General features: G+C 47.4%; 1 protein-coding gene across 1 annotated transcript; it reads left to right on the forward strand.

Moving 5' to 3' along the window:
* Positions 1 to 479: 479 nt before the first annotated feature.
* Positions 480 to 24,989, forward strand: LMNA (lamin A/C). The gene is made up of 12 exons (XM_072637845.1): positions 480 to 1,098; positions 16,478 to 16,634; positions 18,385 to 18,510; positions 18,788 to 18,958; positions 19,172 to 19,297; positions 19,852 to 20,072; positions 20,223 to 20,445; positions 20,784 to 20,891; positions 21,012 to 21,131; positions 22,591 to 22,680; positions 23,371 to 23,631; positions 23,889 to 24,989. The coding sequence occupies exons 1-12, from the start codon at positions 743 to 745 to the stop codon at positions 23,913 to 23,915; spliced, it is 1,986 nt and encodes a 661-aa protein (XP_072493946.1). The 5' UTR covers positions 480 to 742; the 3' UTR covers positions 23,916 to 24,989.
* The last annotated feature ends 435 nt before the right edge of the window (positions 24,990 to 25,424 follow it).

A 25,424-nucleotide genomic window follows, 5' to 3' on the forward strand; every position in this document is an offset into this window, starting at 1 on the left:
CTCAAATCTTAGTTGCAGAATGGGCTGCCCAGATGTGGGCAGGAGGGGGTAAGGGGAGGGTGACTCATTGGTTACTATGGAAGGGAACCCATGGGGAGAAGTGGAGTGAGTCACTTTTTGGGTACCAGCCTACCCCGCCCCCACCTGCATGGGACCCCTTAACTATGTTTTCCCCCAACTTTACTACTTGGCCCCTATTTCTCCTTCCAGATACTCCTGATCCACCCTTTGCCCACTCCCACATTTTCACTCTTCTGTTCTTAGTCTTTTGGAAAGGGGTAAAGCCCTGGGCAGGCAGACAAGTTCCAGACCATAGAGACATCCATCAAAGTTACAATGTACACAAGAGCGCATGGGGGACAACACCATGAAGGGCCTGGACACCCCCCCTCCATTTCAACCTAAGGTCCTACTGCCTAAGAATTCGGTGCGCATGCTGCTGTTCCTTTAAGAATGTGGCCCCTCCCCTCTTCCCAGGCTTATTTGAGCCTTAGCTCCACAGCCCGGTGACTCAGACTCAGAGTGTCCAAGAGCGCCGCGTCTACACTGGGCGGCCTACTTACCCAAGAAGGGCTAAGATCAGAACTCCGGGAGGTCGCCCATCCGAGCTCCGAACCCTAGCGGGCACCTGTCTCCGAGAGGAGGCTCAGCTGCCCGACTTCTGCAAACCTTCCCTTCCCCGTCTTCAGGTCCTTAATCTTCAGGGACCCCCTGCCCCCAGGGCGCTGCCACCCTGCCTGCCATGGATACCCCGTCGCAGCGGCGTGCCACCCGGAGCGGGGCACCAGCGGGCTCCACCCCGCTGTCCCCGACTCGGATCACGCGGCTGCAGGAAAAGGAGGACTTGCAGGAGCTGAACGACCGGCTGGCTATCTACATCGATCGGGTCCGTTCGCTAGAGACGGAGAACGCGGGCCTTCGCCTCCGGATCACCGAGTCTGAGGAGGTGGTGAGCCGGGAGGTGTCCGGCATCAAGGCCGCCTACGAGGCCGAGCTCGGAGACGCCCGCAAGACCTTGGACTCCGTAGCCAAGGAGCGCGCCCGTCTGCAGCTGGAGCTGAGCAAAGTGCGGGAGGAGTTTAAAGAGCTCAAAGCTCGGTGAGTGGGCCCCGGTGTCAAGGAGCTCCGTTCGGCCCAGGGAAAGGGGATTCATTGGGAGGGTGGGGTGGCAGTGGTGGTGTCTGTAGCTCCCCAGAGCGAGGAAGCGGCAGGTGGCATAGCCTGGGGGTGGGGAGAGAGAAAATATCCATCCTTCCTTCTGGGAGGTCTTCTCAGGTAAGAGGGGTGGAAGGAACCCTAGGAAGGAACAATTTTGCCTGTTCCAGAGTTCCTAACCTCCTAGGTGGTTAGGCTGAGTCAAATGGCAGTTACATGTCAGGTCAGAAGAGCCTCTGAGTAGAGGAACTAGGAGAATTGGGTGCATTTGGAGGTGAGGTGGAAAGCAAGTCGGAGAATGCTACCAATAGACTCATATGTCACAGTGCCTGGGTCCCTGCCTGAGGAGCACTGGCTGAGTCCAGTTGGGACTTTGCCAGGCTCCTGAAGCCCCAAGGAGAAGATTGGGCAATGACCAACTGGAGCTAGCATTGCCCAGGCAGGAAGTCCTAGAGGTGTTGGGGTGGTTGAAAGGGTCCTGTCAAGTATTACCCTTGCATGAATTGGCACCACGCCTACCTTGCCCAGGCTGTCTCCATGCACGTGGTATACTAGTCAAGCATAGGCTTCCAAGCCTGGCACCATACCTAGCAATGCTTTTGTCGGGGTGGTAGGGAAGTTTGGAAGACTGCTGATTCCCCTTTCCCTAGTACATGGGGGCATGGAAACCTCCAGCCAATGGTGAGCACGGGCATTCTTGCCCTTCTTGGAAGGACTCTGCAAGGTCCCGTACCCCTCCCGCTCCCCCATTGCCTGGGTCTTTATTTATTTTTTTACAGTGACTAAGCAACAAAAAAAGTTCTAGCTCCCAGAATTTCCATATTCCTTGGCCTCTCTAGGATGGGAATAAAGAGAAAGGGGCTTGTGGCTAGAGATTCCAGTCTGGATTATGGTGCTCTGTGTCCTATCTTGGAGGAAAATCGGGAGGGTATTTACCCTGCAAACCTAGCACCCCCTGATCTTAGTGAGCGTTCAATCTTGAGTTGGCTCGAGTCCATCTTTCTTGCCTTCCTGGAGACCCCAGTCATTCTTTATGCCTGGGCTGGTCACTTTCATTTTCTGTGGTCAGGTTTGTGCAACTATGTCATCTGGTTCATCCCTTTCCTCTGACGTTTGTTCTTTGCTCATTAAAATGCTTGGAGATTATGACTTTTTTGAAAATCAACCGTTGTTAATCGGCAGCCTCCCCTGGGGCCCCTCCTACTCTCCTCCACCCCACCCCACTTAAAAAAAATGACTTTGGGGAGGATTGGTCTTCTTACCACAAGTCCTAAGGCATTTTTTATTTTAATGCTTGTATCTGCCTTTTCCTTAGTGAGACCAGTAAATATGTTTAGAGATTCCTCAGTAACTCTGGATTTGGGATCTTGCACTTTCTTAGCCATTTTCTCTAAAGTCTGTTTTTTTTCAAAAATCTGTTCCTCTCGAAATAATTTCCAGAGTATTTCTTGTGCCTTCCCACCTCCCACCTCCCCCTTTTTCTGTTAGATTTCATCGTACCCTTTCCCCTCCTTCAATCTTATTCCGCAACTGGCCCAGGAAGAACCCAAGTTAGTAGAGTGTGGAAAAAAAACACTAATTCTCCTCATGGCCTTGCTTAAATAATTTAACCCATTTTTTCCCCATGTGATCTGTTCAAGGCGAATGAGTCAAGAAGAAATATGTAAGAACTAGTTAATAGTCTTAAATGAGTTCCTTCTGGAAGGGAAGATTTTGGCTGCTATTCTTTTTGGAAAGAACAATGGGGTTAATAGAACTGTGTCCAAGGGTTGCTCGTTATTTTCTTGATTTTGAAACGTTGTTTGACTCTCCCTACTTTGCAGCTGTCCCATTGTGGCTTCTGGGACCAGTGTGGGGGGGTGGGAGGTGGGGGTAGAGACAGGGGTGTATCCTATGTATGTGTTATATTTAGCCAGCTGCCTCTATTCTCCCCCACAGATCCTGACTTGGGGTGGGGCTGGGCTTCCGGAGAAGGCTGGGTGCCCTGGGGCAGTGGGGATGAGGGTAAATTTCAAAGGAAAGTTGAAGGCTCTGAGTTGGGGTGACTGGGATAAAGGGTGCTTTCAGACCTTTTTTGTCCCCTTCTGCACACCCCAGGATAATAGAGAATTAAGGACAGCCCTCTTCTCATCCTCTCTGTTTGAAGGTAGCCACAGGAGGAGCCAGTCTTTCCCAACGCTTGCCCTCAGCGATACCTTCCCTTTAGTAGATTCTGGACCCCGAAGTCTAAGAACTCTTCATATTGCTAAGTGTGCAAAGCCAAGGCCCCCACTTAAAATATCTGTGACCCTCAGACCCTTCCTTTTTTTCCACTGAGTCAAATAGGATTCACCCTCTGAGTCTATGGAAAGTAGAATCAAAGTTAGAGGAGCTCCGGGTCTTAGATAGTCAGGATCAGTAGCTTAGGAAAATGTTAGGGGAAGGAAGGGGGATGGTGGACAGCTGTATTGGTGACTCACAGTTGCTGCCTTATTATATCCCCACCCTGTGGTGCTGGTGATAGTGGTGGTGGTGGTGGTGGTGGAGAGGGTAGCTAACAGATAACCTCAAAGAAAGGGAAGGGGTATAGACTGATGGGTTGTTGGGTCTCAGTGTCTGGGGACTAATAACCAAGAGCCCGAATTGCCTTTTCTTTGGCAAGAGTGGTCCTTATAAAGATCGCTTACATTCCTAAGCACTTTGAAGATTTATAACATGCCTTCTTGATAATGCTACGAGATAAGAAGTACAAGTATTATTAATCCCATCTAACAGATGGAGAAACTATGGCTCAAAATGGTTCTATTTAATTAAGCTTCTACTATGTGCTAGGCACCATGCCAGGTGATGGAGATACAGAGACAAAAATGAAACAGTCTTTGCCTTCAAGTAGCTTACATTCGACATACAGAGGTAAGTCAATAAAATATATGTATACATAGTAAATATAAAGTAATTTCAGAGTGGAGGGAGTATATGAATAATTGGGTGGGTGGGGGGAATCAGGAAAGGAAATAGGAGGTGGTACTTGGAGCTGAGCCAGAGTGAGCTAAGCATTCTAAGAAGAAAAGGATGACGAGAAACAACTTTACAGGCATAGAGGACAGACTGTGCAAAACTGTAAAGATGGGAGATGGAATTAATGTAACAGTAATTCAGGAAGATGGGTTGGAACAAGATTGTGAAGGGCTTCAAATAACAAATGGAAGAGTTTGTATTCTGTCCTAGAGGGAACAGGGAAAGCCATTGAAGTTTCTCGAGCAGGGGAGTGACACAGTCAGACCTATACCTACCCAAGTTTGCAGATTTCATGTGTGAAACCAAACTCAAACTTGGTTCTTGTGAATCCTTTGTTCTTTCTGTTATACCACAAAGCTTTTTCATTGGAGAAATCACCCCTTTTGGAACCTTCCTCTTCCCCTAGCCCTTATTTTGAGAGAAAGGGATAGGAAGTAGAAGGGAATGTCTTCCTCTCTTGTTGTTCCACTTGGAGGAATTCCAGAATCTCTGTCCAGAGGGACAGAGCTAAAATCCAGACAACTTTGAGGTAGAAAATCAGCCCCTTTATCCCTTTCCCCATTAGGGTCCCTGAGGAAGAGGAAGTCTGAATCAGCAGGGGGAGACCCCAGGCTTCTAAAAGCGGAACAGTCGCTTCCCTCCAGACATAGTCCTCATGCTTGATGATTTCCTGGATTGCTCGACCCTACCAGGTCCTTTTCGGAGTAGATGGCTGAGCCTCTGGCATTAAGAAGATTCTAAATGTTCTGTGATTCTAAAAGTTGGAAAATGCATTAGAGAGTGTAGAGTCCAACCCTCTAATCTGACACGTGAGGAGACTGAGGTCCAGAGTTGATTTCTAAGAATCATAAAATTTTAGAGTTGGAAGGGACCTCAAAAGCCATCTAGTCCAACCGATACCCAAAAAAGAATCCCCGCTACAACACACCCTGCAAGGGATCATCTGGACTCCATTTAAAAACCACTAATGAAGGAGATCTTGCAACCTCCCAAATCATCCCATTCCCATTGTTAAGTTTTTCCTTACATCAGTTTCTTTTTACAACCATCTGTAAAATGGGGATAATAATAACATTTGCCTCACAAGATTGTGATGAGAATCAAATGAGATAACATATGCAAAGCACTTTGAAAACCTTTTTAAAAAATTTAAAAATATAAAGAATTATGTAAAAGCTGGTTATCATCATCATTATTCACCTCTTTGCAATTTCTACCCAATAGAAGCAAGCTATGCAAGTTTAATCTTTGTTCCAAATGGCATGTTTGATGATAGCTATTATATCTACTCCGGAGTTTTCTCCAGCCTAAATGTCTCCAGTTCCTTCAATGTACTCTTCTGGCAAGGACTTAAGGCCTTTCAGCATCTTCATTACTCTCCTATGATTCCCATAGCCACAGAATTCTGAACTGAGAGGAATCTTTTGAACCATCTAGTTCAATCTATACATGATAGGGATCTCCACTATACTACAACTGACTGTCTTCAGGTTTTTGATGTCCTTCCTCAACTATGGCTCCTGAAACAGAGCATGATACTCCAAATGTAGTAAGACCAAGGGACAGTACAGTGGGAGTCACCTCCTTTTTCCTAGAAGTTATACCTCTCTTGCAGCTGTCCAAGATCTCAAGGGACTTGTCCAACATCACATAGCCAATGTGGCATCAACCAAAAATAGAGTCCATGTTTCCCAGTTCTCAGACCAATGCTTCTTTATACCACCCTGCGCCATCTTTATCTTGGGCATCTAGTTATAAGAAAGCTTTAGGTTCAGGGGCTAGAAGTCTCATGAACTGGAGGTATGCTATGGGTCAGAATTTTTCCTTTTGACTCAGATAGACTTTGTTCTACCTCTGTGCTCCTCCTGCTACCCCATTAACTCCAGAAGTGTGGCACAACCCATACCCCACCCATGCTCATAATCATTCATATTTTTATTGCACTTTGAGCTTTACAAAGATCTTTTATCAAAATAACCTTGAGACACAGGTGGTATATGTGTGTGTGTGTGTGTGTGTGTGTGTGTGTCTATTTATGGAGAGAGAATGAAGCAGTCAGACTGGTTATGTATCATCTCAAGTTGTAGATGCTCCCTCCACTAGTGCAGATGGTCCACTGATCTATAACTTGTAGTGTTAAAGCTCGTTGAAGTTAAGTGACTTGCTCATGGCCACACAGAACTACTATGTGTCAGAGGTATGACTTGAATCTACATCTTCCTGACTCCCAAGATTGGCCCTTCATTTACTATTTTACAGATGAGAAAATTGAGCCCCAGGGAGGTGAAGTGACTTGTCTAGAATCATCATGCTTGGGTCTCTTATTCTCCAAGTCCATAATTCATTCTTTCTTCTATACTTCTCCTTACTTCTCAGCATGATGATGAAGATTTGTACCAATCTACAGGTAGGAATTGGTGAAGGCACAAGGTTGATTTGGTTGACTGGAGTATGTGCATACATGCCAGAAGTATAGACAAATTCTTTTTATCTTGCCTTTAGCCAGAAACCAATCCTGAATACTGACTTGGAAGTGATATTTCTCTGCCTCTCTGTCTCTGGCTCTATTTTTCTCCCTCTGTCTGTCTTTTGCCCTTTGATGGAAACAATAGCTGATTATGTTTCCCCTTCAAACTGTGGGTGTGAATGAGCCCTTTAGGGTTCCTTGATCCCTGCTCCCAACATAAGGATTAGAGAAGGGGGGAATGAATTGGTCAAGACCTATTCCTGGGTACTGGCCTTCCTATCCAGTGCCTCAGCCTAGAGCTTGCAAAGGATTTAAATTTCAAGAGCATCACAAGAAAACTTTTTTTTTTTCTATTTCTATTGCTCATGTTTCTCTTAATCAGTCAGAATATTTCTTCCCTTAGCCCTAGTAAGGTAGGGACTCTGACCTCAATATGCAATGTATCTGAACATTCCTTTACCTCACTCTTATCTTCAATTCAATAAAGCTCAGTGTCAGAGTCAAAGCTAGACACAGCTGTCTGGGACAACTGGAGAGAGAAGCTGGCTTCTGGTTCAGATGCCCCGTCTCACAACAGCCCTTGTGCCCTGCTAGAATGTTAGAGCTGGAAGAGACCTTAAAGATCAGCTAACCATCTCATTTTACAGATGAAGAAACTGAGCCTCAAAGAGAGAAAATGTTTTGCCCAAGGTCACATAGTTTATCAAAGTTTACTGACTCCCAAGTCCGGTGCTCTTTCTACCCAACCGCAATTCCTTCTTTTACTCTTTCTTACACCTCCCCAGAGGAAAGACAGGCTTTTTGTCTGTTTTTTTTCCCCTTGTCCTATAGAGTACATAAAGTTACTGATATTTTTACTAAGTGGTTAAATACTGAATCTCTCCCTCAAATGCTTTGTGGAGATATGAAATCATTTTAGACTTTAGGTCCTGGTCCATGGTCCAAAAAAGCACTATTATTAACTGATCTTAAAATGGAGAAATAACTCTATTAAATACCAAATTATATTAAATAATATAATATATTTATATAATTATATGATGCAATATATTAATATTAAATTATATTAAATATTTACATTAAATATGAATATAAAAACCAAGGGCATTTACCAAGTGTTTCTTAGTAACACGTTTCTATACAATGTGTTGTTAAAGCATTAATATCATTGGTTTTAAAAGAACACTGATTAGAACTGGCTAATCACCTAGTCAGTAATTTCACACCATTGGTTCATGTGATATTTAATTGCTAATAAGAAAGAGCAGTTGGTCTTTAAAAATTAAATATTTTATTGATACTACTGGTGCTTTTAAAAAACTCCTGTCTTTTCCCTGTATTTCCTCATATCCCCTCAGGATTCTGGCAAGAAAGAAATATAGTACAGTAAAGAAACCAACCCATTTGCCATATTTGATGAGGAACACCCTCTTCCACACCCATAGCCCCTCACTTATCTGCTGAAAGGAGGGAAGTATGTTTGCTGCCAGTGCTTTGAAGTTCCAGAGTTACTGCGTCGATTGGAATTCTGATATCTTTCCTCATCCTTTCTCCACTTCGGATAAGAGAAAAAGAAGTGTTGGTGGAGCAGATGCAGGATTATACAGGAGAGACAACAGGAAGCATTTTCCAGTATCCATAGATCAGGGTCGGGGTCACCCTGCAGAAAGACAGGGGTGACATTTTCCATGGCCAGTATTCCTCCCTTCCTTCTGTCCTGTTTGTTGGCTTCTGGCTTCTTTTTCCTCAGGGTGGGGTATGAGGTAGTTTGGGGATTTTATTATTCCCTTGGGGAGGAGGGAACATAAGGGGAGTGGGGGTGCCTCCCTCTCTCTGACTGGAAGAGGAAGCTAGAATCTCTTCTCTTGGAGCTAGGCATAATTTTGGCTGGCATCCCAGGGGTGGGAGAGCTGAGTCATGGTGGGAGCTAGGATAGAGAGACAGAAGTCAAGATCATGGGATTATAAAGTTTGGGGAAGAGAAGGCTGAGGAAATAAGTACTTTTTAAAGGCAAACTTCAGCTTTCCTGTGAGGGTTGGAGGTTAGTTTCCTGAGCTTTTTGGCAATGAAATGTCAAGACTTGGTCTTTTTGGTGGGGATGAGGAAGAAACTCAGGAAAACAGCCATGTGAGGTATCACTTGGAGAATTAGAAGAATTGGCAGGATGGATATAATCATCTCTGGGGAATCCTCTGGCCTCATGCTTCTATGAAATAGCCATACGGGACAAATTAAAGAGAGAGAATTGAGGCAAGAGACAACTATTTCTCCTTGCATTCATATTGTTGTCTTACGGTGGTGGGGAGGGTGTTACTGATGTTACTAAGGAGTCTCTTCTAGACTAGCTAAGGGAATTGGAAGAGGAATATAGTTTAGCAGTCCACTATTCTGGAGTCCTCAGCTCCTAGGCTGTGGCGATACCCTGCCCCTTTTACCCTTCTTAGATTGGGAGGGAACATTGTGTTTACGCAGGCCAGGGGCTAGAATGTAGTGGGACTAGAAGTCCCAGATTTTCCCCTTCCTTCCTTTCATGACTGGGGTGGGGTTCCTGCGCTCTTATTGATTAATAGGGTTATTAGCCATGACCTAGAAGATTGAAGATTAATAATAGTTGACGAGGTGATGCTGAGGTTGAAGTTTGGGGGGATATTTCCCTCAGCCTCAATACCTTGGACAGCTGCCTCCTTCATCCTATCACTTCCCTTTACTACCTTTTCAGTAACTTCCCTTCCCACCATACTTTTAGTGCTTTCTCTGCCCTCTGCTTCCTTTTGCCTAAGTAAACAGAGGTGACTTTGGGCCGAGGTAGAGAGGAGTATAAAAGGACTAAGTTAAGGAATAAAAGGAAGTAAGGAATGAAGAGAAGACAATCCTTTAGCTGGAGCTTGAGTTAGGAGGGCTGGGGGTTCACAGAAGCCCCTGCCATTTGTTTCTTAATGAAGAGCCTTGGCATTTTGGCCCATAGCCTCTGTACAATGCCACGTTGATACACCCAGCAGCTGTGACTCAGCCTCATGGCCACCTGCCAACCACTAGCTTTTCTGTTCTCCAGTTGTGTCTGAACATGTAAATAGTCAACTTTTGTCCCCTCCCCCCAACACACAAAACCCATCTCCCCTCCCTGGCATCTAGTCATGGCTAACTTAAGGGAGGGGGGCAGCAGGAGAACAGCTGGGAGCCTGATGGCTCTGGATGGAGATGTCAGGGGCCTCACGCCTTGGCCATGTTGGCAAGTGTCATACCAAATGAAGTGTGGGAAGAAATTGCCACACCTAGTACATGCTTATGAAAGTCTCTTGGAGGTGCCTGGGGTGTATTCTGTACCTTTGTTCCACATATTTGGAATTAGGAGGTGGTATAGACAGTGTTTTGTGTGTGGTGTGGGGTACTGTGCATATGGAGGAGCGGTGAACAAGAAGAGTCCTTTATAACCTTGTACCATGGGCACTACCTCTTGCTAGGAGAAAGGTGAGGATGGTATAGAATCACAGAGATATGGAATGTCAGATCTAGAAGGAACTTGGGGGTTCATCTAGTGGAACCCCCTAATTTGATGATGAAACCAAGTCATAGAGAGGGTGAAATGATTTGTCTACCATCTCATAAGTAGTAACTGGCCAAACAGGGACTCATATTTCCATCTGTTGACAAGTACCTCCCACTAAGCATATTGCCTCTGGGATCCTGGAACCCCCAGGCCTGCTGACCTATATACCTCCGCCTTTTCCAGAGACTTTTTCTCCGCTCAAGGAAGGGTCTTAGATATCTAGCGTGAGGCAAAGCACAGAGAAGGTGACAGATAAGGAGAGCAGAAGACCCAGGTGTCCCTGGATTCCACATCCTGCCCACCCGAAACTGGTTTCAGAGCCACATACCACCCAGGAAACCAGGTAGTGGTTTGTTTTGAGGAGCAGAGAATCCATAAACCCTAAAACTTACTTTTTGTTTCCTATAGTCCATGGTGAGGGAGGTTATATGTACGTGTGTGCACCTCACGGAGTCTCTGTCTCTCTCTGGTGTGTGTGGTTCTGTCATTCTCTCCTCCCTCACTGTCTCCCCATGTTTGTCTCCTACTGTTGTCTTTCTGTGTGACACTTGTCTCTCCCTATGAGTCTCTCGCTATTTCTGTCTACTTCTCTCACCCATGGAGCATATGTGTGTGTGTGTGTGTGTGTGTGTGTGTGTTAATCGCGTATTTGCCAAGGTGCTTAACCTCTCTGCTTATCCTCAGTTTCCCCTTGTGTAAAAATGAAGTACCACTGGAGGAGAATTAGGTTGTCTTCCAGGCATGATATTCTGTGACTCTTTTGTGTGTAGAGTTGGGAGAAGGTTTTTTTTTGTTTGTGGGAAGGCGGAGTAAGGCTAATATACAATATTGTCTTTGTTCTGATTAAGCTTTACTGTCTAGTTTGGGCGGGGGTGGAGTTGGGGGTGGGGTAGGGAGAACATACTAATAAAGATGAAACACCCAGGAAAAAAAGAGTAATTAAGTGATAAATAACAAACAGTTATGATGAAAAAGATGCAATGCCATGTTAATACAGTACTTCAGATTTACAGAATGATTTCCTAACGACAGCCTTGTAAAGTAAGTGTTGCAGGTCTCATCATCTGATTTTACAGATTAGGAAGCAGGCCCACAGAGGGGAAAGGATTTGTCAGTCGTCATACGCCTACTAAGAGTCCTGATCTCAAGTCTCGCTCTCTTTTGAGGGGAAAAGTCAGGGAGGCCTGTGATTGAGGTGTTTTGTGTAACTTAAACTAATCAATGATCCATAAACATTTATGTGCCAGGCACTGTGCTAAGTGCAAGGGATACAGAAAGAGACAAAGCACAGTCCCTGCTCTCCAGGAGTTTGCCATTTAATAAATGTGATTCCCAATGGTTGTTGTCAGCCTGAGGGAGCGCTTCAGGCTTCACAGAGGAAGGCCATATGTACTAGGTGTAGAAGGAACAGCCAGAAGGAAAATGGAAGGCACGTACTCCAGCAAGAAGAAACAGCATAGGTCAGAGTTCTGAAGGGAGAGCAGGCCTGGGAGCAGGCCTGGGGGGGGGGGGGGGGGGGAGGGATGGACCAGCGCAGAGCTGTCCCCACCCTGTCTTTAAGAAATCTCCTGCCATCTAGTTTGGGAACATGTGTGTGTGTGTGTGTGTGTGTGTGTCTCCCCTGCATAGCTGGACTATTGCTCATCGCCAGCCCTTTCCGTAGCTCCTCCCTCCCTCCCTCTGTCCGTCTGCCCCAGCCCAGGGAACTTTACTCCTCCTCTCCTCCCAGCCCTTCCCGGCCCCACCCCAACCTAGTAGAGGAAATGGGGGCCTCTCCCTCCCCAGCCCAGGCCCCACCAAACACTCCCAGCCAGCCAGGCTTCCATAGCTCCCTCCCCCCACCCAGCCCTGGCCCTTGTTTCCTTATGTGGCTGTAGGAGCCAGGCTGGGTGTGGGTGACTCAGCGGGCGGGTCAGAGGCTGGCCCTGGACCTGGCCCAGCCCCTCAGCCTTCCCTGGCTCTGGTCCCCTCCTCTCAGCATAGCTGCAGCCCCCACATCTCCTCCTTCTCCCTGGCTGACAGCCCTGCTCAAGGCCTGAGGCGCCCAGGATTCTCTCCCCGAACAGACTCTAGATCCAACCCCCACTCCACCCAGGCTTTAGCCCTCCCTTCTATTCAATTCCTTCCCCTGACATGGGTTTCTTTCTAATCTCTGGGTCACCCAGTTCTTCCTCCCTACCCACCCACTCATTTCCAGCTTTTGGGGTTTCTGCTAAGTCCTAACTTTTCTTCTTGCCCACCTGACCTCTCCCCTTCCCCCATCTCTTCCCTTGGAATTGGATTTATCACAATTTAGCAAGGGATACCCCTAGCTGTGATCTGAGATCTTAACTGATAGGACAAAGGGTAGCTAGGTCTTCTCTCTGAGGTACGGGTGTGGGGGTCCGGGACAGGACATGAGCAGAGCCAGGGTCTCCCCTGCGGGCACTAGAGGATTTCCCTTGCCCGGGTATTGTCTGAATGAAGATGAGTCACCTGAGGAACCCCTGGTTCCCACCCTTTCCAGTCCTCTTGCCCAGGCGTAAATAAAAGAAGTGGATGTGTGCCCACCAAACCACTATTGGCTGTCCCTGCTGGACTGTTGCCCACATCCTGATACCCAAATGGCTATCTTGAGCATAAGCACAGGCATTGAATAATATAGTTTAGAACTAGAACAGATCACTCTGCCAACTCCCTAGTTTTACAGATGAGGAAACTGAGGCAGAGTGAACTCAAAACTGTCTCTTTGCCCAGCAGTTTTGAGTTTCTCCTAATCCCCAGACTTTCAGTTTGAAGGGCTCCTCCCTTGCAACTTTTTCACAAGGAAAGGACAAAAAGAATTCCCTTCAGTTTCCTAAGGTATAACCTCTAGTGAGATGGATTAAGTTTAGAGATCTGGTTCTAGATCCTGGAACAAAGGAAACTTGGGAAATCGTGTTTTCTTGAGATGGTGAGATCAGGGCAGTGGGCTGACAGGACTGAAGGGAGGGGAGGTCCACGCTCAGATGCCATCTCGTGGTTACTGCCTGTGGGTTCCCCAGGCTCTGAGTCATGCGGCCATGTGAGGGGGGGGTGGCTTTCTCCCAAGGGATGGCTAAAGAAACCACAGAAGCCTCAGCTTCTCTTCCTCAGCTAGGCTTCCCTAGTCTGAGAAGCATGACTTAGTGAGTCCTCTGATCTATTGGTCTTCCTTACCATGCCCTAATCTCCTTCTCTCTTAAACTATAACTAAGTCTTCCCCCACCCAAAAAGGAAAGGGAAACACCTTATTCGTTTTTTCTCAGGAGTATCACAATTTAGGAGCAACAGTGGAAGAGATTGTAATTGGACTAAAGGAAAGATTTCTCACCTAGCTCATCGGTGAGAATTCTCTACCTTAGCCTGCCGTTAGTGTTATGAACTTGTCTGTTCTGAAAGTATTCAAGAAAATTATGGCAGAATTAGAGGAGAAATGACCTAGACAAATTACCCCCGTGAGTCTCAGTCTCCCCATCTGTGAAATGGTGATAAGGATCACTAGGTGATCTCTAGCTTTAAGATTCCTTAAGTCTAGGATCCTAAGCCCTTTTAGGATAAGACTGACTCATCCGGAACCTGAGGAAGCCCAACCCACTGAGATCACCTTGTTCCCCTCCCTGCTTCTGCCCAGGGTGGTAGAGCTTTCTCAGCTCACCCTCACCTATGTAGGAGGAGAGAAGGCTCCCTCCCTCCCTGTTTGCCATGCTTTTACTGGGTCCTGTCTCAGGAAGTCCTTCCTGCTGGTTAACCTTAAATCCAACTTACTGGATCTGGGACATTTCATCTATTATGTGCTTCTGGGCCCGAGGGCCCATGGAAAAGCAGAGCCCCTGGAGCTTTGGAGTCAGACGGATTCTCTGCTCTATCACTTCCTGGCTGATTTTCCCCTTTTCTTTTCCTCCTCCTCCTCTACTCCAGCTGCTTCAACTTCGGAAAAGTTCTGAAGTCATGGAAAGTTGGAACTGTATTCCCAGCCAGGGTCTGGACGGGATGGCGGCCAAAACCAGAGCTGGATTTTGATTTTATTTTTAGCTTTTCTGGCTGAGATGAGGAAGGGAGAAATCAGTTCTTTCTGTAGATGGAATGAGTATTGTATAAGGCACCTTGTCCTCGGTTAGGAGGTGCATACAGCCGTACTGGGGAGAAGTGACCCAGACAGAGAAAATTCCAAAGTGACAAACCCCTCCTCACCAGGGTCATCACGTCCCTCTCTCTGGGCCAATCAGATCTAGTTAGGGTAGGGTGACTTCTTATCTTTGTAATTCTCAGGGTGGTGAGAGAAGAAATATGCCTATTCCAATCTCATGCCCTCTCCTAAGGTCTAACCTCCATCTGTCCTGCTGTGGTATGAATTTAAGTGATTCTTAGGGTTTTCATACTAGAAGCATTAATGAAAGTGTGACTTTTTTCTCCATTGCTGGGTAGAGAGTATGCTTTTGTTGGGTTTTTTCCCTAGGTATCCACTGCTGTGGTCTTGTTCTTAAGACAGGCAGATAGCACTGGGGGAAGGGGGTGGGGATTGATTTCCTTCTTTATTAAGCCTTTCCCTCTACATCCTAAGGGTGCCCTCATGTAGGCAGGATGTTAATATTTAGAGCTAAAAGAAACTTGAAAGATGATTCAGTCTAACATCTTCATTTTATAGACCAGGAAAATAAAGTCCAGGGAGGTCTCCTTTTCTTTTCCAACGTCACAAAGGTTCTAAGTAGAGCCGTGGTTCAAATGTGATATAAGCGAGTAGGGCATGAGATTTGGAGTCCGCAAGACCTGAGATCAAATTCCACCTCAAATTCAAGCTACATGGCCCTAGACAATTCACTTAATCCTTCTTAGGGCCTCAATTTACTCATCTGAAAAAAATGAAAGGGTTGGACTGCATGCTTCCTAAGGTCCTATACAGTTGAAATTCTAGAATTCTGTGACTTCAAACCCACTATACATATACAGAGCTTCTACACAACAATAGGGCCTCTTTCTCCCCTCTTCTTGCCTCCTCTAGGATCCATTGGATTTCAATCTGAATTCCAAACGGTTTTTGTTTGTTTTTTTAATAAGAAAAAAGAGCCCTTCTATCCACTTCTCCTTCTATCTGAAATAGCTAGAGTCTTCAAGGTGGGGTAGCTAAAGTGTCATACCTGCTATCCCTAGATTTGCTTTAGGTTGGGTTCTAAACAATTTCAAAGGAAGCTGAGGACCAGCACCCACATGTACTCAGTTGTCCCAGAGCCAACATCTGGGGCCAGATACTGAGGTTCCTTATTTGCAAGAAGGGTGGGTAGAGTTCTCCCAGGGATCTGACGGAACCTCCCCACACCCCAAGAGAAGTGGTTGACTGGGAAAAAGGAAGAGTAGAGAGAATCTAGCCATCTTTCACTGCCTAGAGTAGAGAAAGGGAGAATTCACTGGCTTGAGTTTTGGATTCCAATGAGATTTCCCTTTCCCAAAAGCTCTAGGACAGGCAGACTCTCTCTTTGGTTCTTTGGTCTGCATTGAGGAGAAGGGGGCAGGGGAGGAGGGAATCCCAGACTTGATGGCTGTGGCAGCCACCTAAAAGCTTCTTGGAAACAGACATGGAAATAACTTGAGAGCCATGGTGGCTGGGTTCCGATGTGGGTGGCTGAATTGAGAGAGGGAGGGAGGAAGGCTGGTTTGAAAGGTGGGTTGGGCCTAAGGAAGAGAAAGTTAAGGCCCTGTGTGGGAGGGTGGGGAAACAAAGGTACCCCTGTTTCTTAGAGGAAGAATGGAAGGAGAGGGGAATCGTTCAAATCATGGGACCCAGTCTCTTCCTACAACCCCCAGGCACGTTCCTGGCCCCTGAGTCATGGGAGAGGTGGAATGTTTCATGGGACCTGAGTGATCTTGGCTTCTCCCTGGAGTTTGGGCTTGAGGGGAGGGAGGGGAGGGACCCTGGCAGTATCCTAACTCTTTGTTATAGGCAGGAACCAATTAATGGTGCAGCCAATGGCACCCTCTGCTGGTGTCAAGTGGAAAGGCAAGAGCAGCTCTTGGTCTAGTGCTAACCTAAAAGGGGGATGGATGTGATATTATTGATAGAACTGAAAGGGACCTTTGAGGGCATCTCCTCTAATTCTTCATTTTGAGGAACTTGAGGGCCAGAGAGGTTAGCTGACTTGTCCACCACTAACACAACTAATATAAGTGGCTGAGCTGAGATATTTCAGTGGTTTTTCCCACTTTATCAGGACGTGGGCTCCTACTGCCTCCACGTAAGATCCAGCCATCTCTGACAATCCTAGTTTCCTGGGTCTGTCCAGTGCATTCTTTTACCTTCTCTTTCCTTTTCTATCCAGCAATTCCAAGAAGGAGGGGGATCTGCTGGCAGCTCAGGCCCGGCTCAAGGACCTGGAGGCACTGCTTAACTCCAAGGAGGCAGCTCTTAGCACAGCCTTGAGTGAGAAGCGTACTCTGGATGGTGAAGTGCATGAACTCCGGGGCCAAGTAGCCAAGGTAAGACCATCTCTGTCTATAGACTCCACAAGTGACTACAATATACACACTTCCTCCTTTTTCCATTCTTTTTTCCCCCATTCTTCCTCCTTTCTCCAACTCAGGAAATCTTCCTTTATACACCCAATGCCCTCAGGAGGTTCCTCATTTGAGATACACATAAGAATAATCACCTCTCAGTCATGTCATGAAGGGGAAGAAGAGATGTGAATGCTTCCAAGTATATTCCAAGTGCATCTTGGCTAGATTCTAGTTCTTTGAGGTCAGGGAATGACATCTAATAATATGCTTCTCTGGGGCATGTTGAGTTCTCATTAATTACTTGAGTAGAACTGAAGTAAAAAAATCTGAAATTCATTTCAGTTTACCTATGGAACAGACATGTTCTACTCATGCATGACTCTAAACTCCTCTCATTTTGACTTCCATGTTTCCACTGTATAGGGATTGTTGGTTACTAAGGAGCACACAGAAGTCATAACTGAGAGTTGAATATTTATTTGATGTTAATTATACAGTGCGCAGAGGACACAGAGAGTAATTGTCCTAATAACACGTTGCATTTATGTAATGTGCTTTACTTTCCAAAGCACTTTCCTATCTATTATCTCCTCTTATCCTCATGTTACAAGCTAGGGAAACTGGCCCAGAAAAGTTCAGCAAGCAACCCAAGCTCATCTCAGCTAGTTAGTGGCAGAGCTGGGACACTGCCTTCTGACTCAGCATTCTCTTGCCCTTGTGACACACAGTTCCTCTCTGAGGCAGAGACTTGACTGACAGCAGATGATTAATCCAGTGTAGCCCTAACCAGTGAAGATGTGTTTCCAACTCTTACTAAATGCTAGAATAAGAATCACCTCCACGGAGGTTAGGAGGCGTGTGTGCTTAAAGGAAGAAAATGGTAAATATCTGCTGAGAGATGGTAGACTCAGGGTACAGAAGGACACAATTAAAAAAGAAAATATAGCCAGTTTGGGAATTTGTTTTGCAAGACTATTCATGTTTGTTATACTTTCTTCTTTTCTTCTAGTGGGAAAAATAAAAAGGAGAAAAAAATTTTCTTAATTAAACCAAAAGGAAGAAAGTAGTAGAGTCCAAAAAGGAATTCTCTCATCTGTTTCTGCCTTCTACTCTTGGCCCTGCCACACACTAGTTAGGTGACCTTGAGGAGACTTGTAGTTATGTCCCATTTTGCAGGAGAAAGAGATAGGCAGGTCATGTGGTACAGTGGAAAACATACTAGACTGGGAGTATGGGAGACCAGGCTTTCAGGCCTCACTCTGCTAACTCCTCCTCTCAGGCTGTTACCTTTAACACTGTTTTCCCCCTCATTGCTGAGGTCCTTCCTCCCTAACTGCTTTCTCTATTAACTGGATTAACTGCTTGCTTTATTTTTGTGTGCTTGTCTCCCCCCATACATTGTAAGCTCCTTTGGAAAAGGGAATGTTTCATTTTTTATGCTTATATCCCAGTGTTTAAAACATAATAGGTGCTTACTTGTTTATTGATTGATTGATTTTAGATTAGGCGTTCCTAATTGTTTTTTAAGTTTTGATAACTGTTTCAAAATAATTAGTATCTTTTGAATCCTCTATTTTATTTTATGCAAATAAAAAACAGTCTGAGAAGGGACCTGTAGGCTTCATTAGACTGCTGAAGCAGTCCAAGACACAAAAGAGAATAAGAACCTCTGTTCTAGTGATCTCTAAAATCCCTTCTAAGGATTTATGACGTTTCCCTCTCCCCACAGCTAGAGGCAGCTCTGAGCGAGGCCAAGAAGCAACTTCAGGACGAGATGCTGAGGAGGGTGGATGCTGAGAACAGGCTACAGACGCTGAAAGAGGAGCTGGACTTCCAGAAGAACATCTATAGTGAGGTGGGGGATGCAGTGGAGCAAGGTTGCCCGGCTCACGGGGACTCCCAATTAGCTAAGCCCAGGGCTTGTTTAGAAGGCACAGGCTGAGTGCCCAACTGCTGCTTGGGTCACCAGGAAACCTTGCTTGCTGGCAGGGGTTGAAGGTGGGGAGATGGAACCCCTGGAGTGGAGCCACTGCTGAGGTGTAAGAAGGGTGCCTGATACCTGGGCTTGTATGGTTGTGTGCTTGGCTGGTGCTGACTCTGATCCCGCTCCTTGGCTCCCTTCCAATCCCTAGGAACTTCGTGAAACCAAACGTCGCCATGAGACTCGCTTGGTGGAGATTGACAGTGGCAAGCAGCGTGAGTTTGAGAACAAGCTTGCTGATGCTCTGCAGGACCTTCGAGCTCAACATGAGGAGCAAGTAGAACAATATAAGAAGGAGCTGGAGAAGACCTATTCTGCCAAGGTGCCCCAACCCTCCCCTTCCCTTGGGCTCTTGTGGGCTTCCCGCTCTGGAAAGGCTTTTCTCCTGTCCTGTAAGCGTGGGGAGTGGGGCTGGCTTGGCCAGTGAGAGCTGTCCACTTTCTGACAATGACTTTCTTGCCCCTTCATCTCACCATGCCTCTGTGGTGCTGACTTAACTACTTTCCTTACCTTCTCTCCACCCCTCCTCCACCAGCTGGACAACGCTAGGCAGTCTGCCGAGAGGAACAGCAACATGGTGGGGGCTGCCCATGAGGAGCTGCAGCAGTCACGCATCCGCATTGATAGCCTTTCTGCCCAGCTCAGCCAGCTCCAGAAGCAGGTATTATCCCATGGCAGGAATGGGGACTGAGAGGCTGGAGGTGATGGAAGCACCAGTGGCCAGGAGGAAAGATTGCCCCCTGGAGCAGGCAGGGTAAAACAGTGAGAGGAGAGTAAGGGGAGAAATCTTCAGGAGCCACTGAGCAGAAGGAAACAGGGGTAGCCCGTGCATTGGAACACACTCTAAACACAAGTTCTAGAAGTACAGTGGGGGCTTCTAGATTTTTTAGCTGCAGGTGAGCAGCTTGTTTTGGGGTTTTTTTTGAGAGTAGCAGGGATTGGTTCACTTTCTCTTTGAATCAATTAGTTCCTTAAAGGCTTGTGGAATGTAATTGAAATTGTTAGACTTTGTGAAACGTTTCCTGGCGTTGTGGGAAATGGTCTTGAAGTCAGTCAACTTATTGGGATTAGCTGGAGTTCCTGGAGATCCTAAAGACTGGCCCCTTACCACAAAGGGAAACATAATCGATCCCCAGTAGCCATGGATTTCATCACTGGAACCTCAGATCCCTGTTGGGAGCTCATTAGATCCTCAAAGATCTCTCTCTCAAATAGCTGTCAGCTAAGGAGGCAAAGCTGAGGGATCTGGAGGATGCTCTGGCCCGGGAGCGGGACACAAGCCGGCGGCTGCTGGCTGAGAAGGAGCGGGAGATGGCAGAGATGCGGGCAAGAATGCAGCAGCAGCTGGATGAATACCAGGAGCTGCTGGACATCAAGCTGGCCCTGGACATGGAAATCCATGCCTACCGCAAACTCCTGGAAGGAGAGGAGGAGAGGTGAGGCTAGGAATAGGAAAGCTGCACTCAGGAGGGATGAGGGGGAGGGTGGGCTGAGTGCAGGCACAGGGCCAAGATTCCCAGCCTGAGCCCTGGGTCTCATGTGCCTGTTTTCCTCTCTCTCTCCTCCTCTGCCTCCCCCTATGCCAGGCTGAGGCTGTCCCCCAGCCCCACATCCCAGCGAAGCAGGGGCCGGACCTCATCTCACTCTTCCCACACCCAGAGTGGGGGTAGTGCCACCAAGAAGCGAAAGCTAGAGACCACCGAGAGCCGAAGCAGCTTTTCACAGCATGCACGCACCAGTGGTCGAGTGGCTGTGGAGGAGGTGGACGAAGAGGGCAAGTTCGTGCGGCTGCGCAACAAGTCCAATGAGGTCCGTGGGGAAGAGAGAAGAGGGGGTGGGAAGGAGCTTGGATACCTTGTGCATGCTTCCCCAAGGACCCCTTGACCTGGAAAGCCCAGCTCCCAACCTCCTATAGCTCAGGGCCCTGGAGATAGGGTGCTGCTATGTATAAATAATGGGATAGACTTCCAAGGGCTGATAAAAAATTGAAGGTCAGACACTTCAGAGTCAAGGCTGGGTATAAAAGAGGAAAGAGGGTGGAGAGTCAATAAGTGGGGCTGGCTTCCCTGCTCCCTTTTCCTCTGGTTTACTCTGCCTTCTTCCTCCTCCTCTGACTTTTTCTCTTCCCCCCTCTTCCTCTCTTCCAGGACCAATCCATGGGCAACTGGCAGATCAAGCGCCAGAATGGAGATGAGCCCCTGCTGAGTTATCGCTTTCCCCCTAAATTCACTCTCAAGGCTGGGCAGGTGGTGACGGTGAGTGGGATGCCCTGCACGTATGGGTGGCTTTCTTTCTGAAATCCTGGAGAAAGGTCGGAGGACTGGTGCAATGTATGGGAGAATCAACTGTGAACTTTGTCCTCTTTAATTTTTCAGATCTGGGCCTCAGGGGCAGGAGCTACCCATAGCCCTCCCACTGACATGGTGTGGAAGGCTCAGAGTTCTTGGGGTTGTGGAAACAGCCTTCGCACAGCACTCATCAGTGCCACTGGAGAGGTGAGGTGTACACACACAGACACACACACAGACACACACACAGACACACACACACACACACAGACACACACACACACATCCCTCCTCTTTCTCTTTGTCTCACACAAATACATACCCCACCTCACACAAATACACTCCTCTCTCCCTCTCACACATATCTTTCTGTCTTTTTGTCCTTCTCTCTCTCTCTCTCTCTCTCTCTCTCTCTCTCTCTCTCTCTCTCTCTCTCTCTCTCTCTCTCTCTCTCTCTCATTGTACAAGAGCACCCCCTGGTGACCAATTTGTCTAACGCATTGTATCCTTCTCCCCTCTCCACCCCTATCTGTTTTCTGTTGTGTTTTCATTTAGAGGATTATCTCTCAGAGGGTCAATACCTCAGTAATTGCACATTTATTAGGTGCCTACTGTGTGCCAGGCGCTAGGCTAAGTGCTGGAGATCCAAAAGAAAAACAAAAGACAGTCCCTGCCCTTGAACCTAAAAGTTCACAATCTAATAATAGGAGAAATGACCTGCAGATCACTGGGTACCAAGGATGTCTGGCCAGACTCAACAGGAAACCATCAACAGAGAGAAAATACTAGAATTATGAGGCAGTGGGAAGTGGGGGTCTCACTGCTGTAGGAGGGGCGGAAGTCAGACCATAGAAAGAATTGTTGGGAAGGGGCAGCAGAATCCACCCAACTCTGGAAAAAAGATCAGAGAGAAATCGAATTTTTTATCTGAGCTGTTACTGGAGCATTTGTCTGGACTCTCCCTTGGCCCTAGCATGGTCTGCCTTCCAGCACACCCCTACACGTTTTGTACAGGTCTCCTTGCCCCTTGAGCGAGCAGGGTTACATAATTCTTCATCTTTGTAGTTTTAGTGCTTTCTTTATACTGTATTGTTGCTACTTGGTTGCTTCAGTCCTGTCCCACTCTTCATGACCCTACTGGGAATTTTCTCAGCAAAGATCCTGGAGAGGTTTGCCATCTCCCTCTCCAGCTCATTTTATAGATGAGGAAGCTGAGATAATCAGGGTTAAGTGACCTGCCCAGTCACACAGCTCGGAAGTTTCTGAGGCCAGATTGGACCCAGGGAGATGTGATTTCCTGACTCCTGGCTTGGCATTCTATCCACTTCACTACCTAGCTGCCTCATTACTTATACGTAGTAGCTACATGGAGTACATATGTATACATAGTTATATTAGTAATTGATATACAGCAGGTGATTAATAAATGTGTACTGAATGAAGCTGAAATAAAGAAGGGTTCTTAGAGGATGAGAGTGGATGGGAAGGGGGGCAAAGGGTGATTGAGGCACCTAAGGGGAGAGACGGTATTCCAAACTCGGAACAGAAGGAAGGATTCTTTGGAAGGCAGAGAGGGTAGAGCAAAGTGAGCCTGCTGTTTAATCACACGGGGTGGACACCTGCTCCCTTTCCTTGACCTCATCTCCATTCTGTCTCCCTTTACCAGGAGGTGGCCATGCGTAAGCTGGTACGCACGGTGACTGTCAATGATGATGATGAGGACGAGGATGGAGAAGTCCTGCTCCATCACCACCACGTGAGTGGCAGCCGCCGCTGAGCCAAGTGGACAGGTGGCCCTCAGCCTAGGCACCCTGTCCAACCCACAGGGGTGCTCTTTACTCCCTGCCAACCCTTTCCTTGGGCCTTTCCATGCCAAGTACATTCTCATTAAAGAGTTTTTTTTATAACCTCACACAGCTGCTCTGGCCTTTCTTCTCCTCCTCCCTTATGCCTCAAACCTGGGACTCCAGTGGAGTGTCCTAGAGAGGGAGAGAGGGAGGGAGGGAGGGGAGGACATCTTGGTGTCATGTAATGTTCCCAGAGGAGGGGAAGCAAGGCAGTGGGCGACATCTGGATTTTCCTCAGGAACAGCAAGATAAGAGCAATATGGAGCCCCTGACTCTGTCCCTCTGTATGCATAGACCTCTGTCTTCTGCTTCATCCCTTCTTCCTCATCCCTTTAGCAATTCAGAGCAGCTAAAGCAAAGCCAGATTCTTCCCCTCCAGTTCTTCCCTAAAATGAGGACTCCTCACCTCCTGAAGGCAGGTACCCTGCCTACCTGGTTTGCCTTCCCTTCTCATACTCTGCCACTGTTGGCCTCTAATCTTTTAGGGAGCAGAGATCCTTACTTTTTTTAGCCTCATGGCTGGAAGCCTAGGAACTTTGGGCCTGTGGCTCTCATCCCAGACTCGCCCCATCCCGCCTGAGTCTTGTCTCCCTCCCCAGGGTGCCCACTGCAGTGGCTCAGGGGACCCGGCCGAGTACAACCTTCGTTCTCGCACCGTGTTGTGTGGGACCTGTGGGCAGCCAGCTGACAAGTCTGGGAGCGGTGCCGGGGCTGGTGGCTCTGTCTCCTCTGCCTCCTCAGCCTCCAGTGTCACCGTTACTCGAAGCTACCGAAGTGTTGGGGGCACTGGGGGCAGTGGCTTTGGGGACAGTCTGGTTACCCGATCCTACCTCCTGGGGAACTCACGCCCTAGAACCCAGGTGAGTCAGCTCCTTCCCCTCTTCTTCCCTCCATTTCCAACTCCTCATACTCCTGGTTATCTGGGGGAGAGGACTTACAGAAGCTTTTCTGTAGTTTGGGGTCAATAGAGAGCTTCCACCCCTACGGGGGTAAGGGCCCTGTCCCTCCCCCAGAGAGGAGGTGGGTGGGTAAGAGTTAACTTGTTCCAATTTGGGGGGCTAGGGAGAGAAATTCTCTGGAGTTTATTCACCCTTTCCCTTCCTCTTTTCTCTCCTAGACTCCCCAGAACTGCAGCATCATGTAACCTGGAACCTGGTGTAGGGACCAGCAGCCCTGTCTGCTCCCTCTTCCCACTTCATGCCAATTTTCTCCCCCTCTTCCTTTCCTGGAGGGAGAGTCTGAAGCCAAAAAACCCCAAAACAAAACAAAAAACAAAACCCCTAACCCTTCTATGATTTTTGTTCTCCTCTCTGTTCCCCCTTCCTGTGTTTTGTGTTTTTTTTCTAAAAGAAGTTATTTTCTACAGTGGTTTTATACTGAAAGAAAAACACAAGCGCAAAAAAAAGAAAAAAAAAGAAAAACAAAAGGAAAAATAGTCCCCTCTTTCTAGATAGTGGTCTGTCCCCCTTTTCCCTTTCCCCTTCCTCTAAACCCCAAACCATGTATTTTAAGCCAAAGAGGGTTTCCTGTAGGGGCCAAGGGGGGAGAGGTGCTTTTAGGGAGTCTAGTTTTTGCTTTGTGATGCTGGCTGCTTCTATTTCCATTATCCTCCTCCCCTCATATAACCAGGAACCCTCTTGAATGGTGCCTGATCTACAGGTGGGAAAAGTCACCTGCCCAGCCACTTTCTGTCATATAAGGAACAAGGGTCTTTTTCTTGCTCTCCCGGGGGTGGCCAGCATGCTGGGAGAAAGGGCACTCGGGCCACTCCCCTTGCTGAGGCTCTCTGTTCCCTCAGGGGATGCTCCTGCCTCCTGCCTTTGCTTAGCCCCCAGCTACAGTGCCTTTACCTGCATTTTATTTAGACAAGGGATGGGAATGAGGGGATTGGGGAATGGAGGGGAGGTGCTGAGTTTGAGTCTCTGCTTTCCACCTGCTTTTAGGATTGGTGGGCTCTATTATGTCACTGAAGGTTGATGAAGGGAGAGGAAGAGAGGAGGGGCGGAGCTGGGACAATAACCTACCTTGATCCTAGGCCCCAAAGAGAAAAGGGAGGGGGGTGAGGATGGGGTGGGGTGGAGGAGTAGATTTTTCAGGTGGTTTTTGGCAAACACTAAGGAGCCCCTTGCCCCCAACCCCCCGGCCCATCTGCTTTCTCCTACCCTATTTCCCCTTCTCCCCCCAACCCCAACAAATCAATACACTAGACTTTTCTGTCCCTGTGTTGTGTGGTGTCCTTTGTTGGGATGGGGCCTTAAGAGGCAGATTCATGTCTTGGGAATAACTTGTTGGAGAGAACCACATATGGCACCATCAATGTTCACACCCTTTACCAAGTATGGCTGTCCATGTGCCCTAGATGCCACATTATTGTTAATATCCTCTGCCTTCTTCTAGTCACACAATACACTCATAACCAACACACTTTAATTTCGATTATACTTCCATGTGTCTCTTCAAGGCAGAAGGTGTAGCCTGGGGAAGAAGAATTGGAGACTCTGCTCCACAGACATAGTAGTCACCTTCAAGGTCAGCCCTTAACCTTTAATATTCTGACCTAGATCCTTATATCAAAAGGCTAAGTAGAGTCAAAAAGCTGCCAGCCCTGGGACTGAGGGACGTGAGGGAAAGGAAGCCTAGTGGGTCACTTCCC

The sequence above is a fragment of the Notamacropus eugenii genome, chromosome 2, assembly GCF_028372415.1.
Source record: "Notamacropus eugenii isolate mMacEug1 chromosome 2, mMacEug1.pri_v2, whole genome shotgun sequence".
NCBI classification, from domain to species: Eukaryota; Metazoa; Chordata; class Mammalia; order Diprotodontia; family Macropodidae; genus Notamacropus; species Notamacropus eugenii.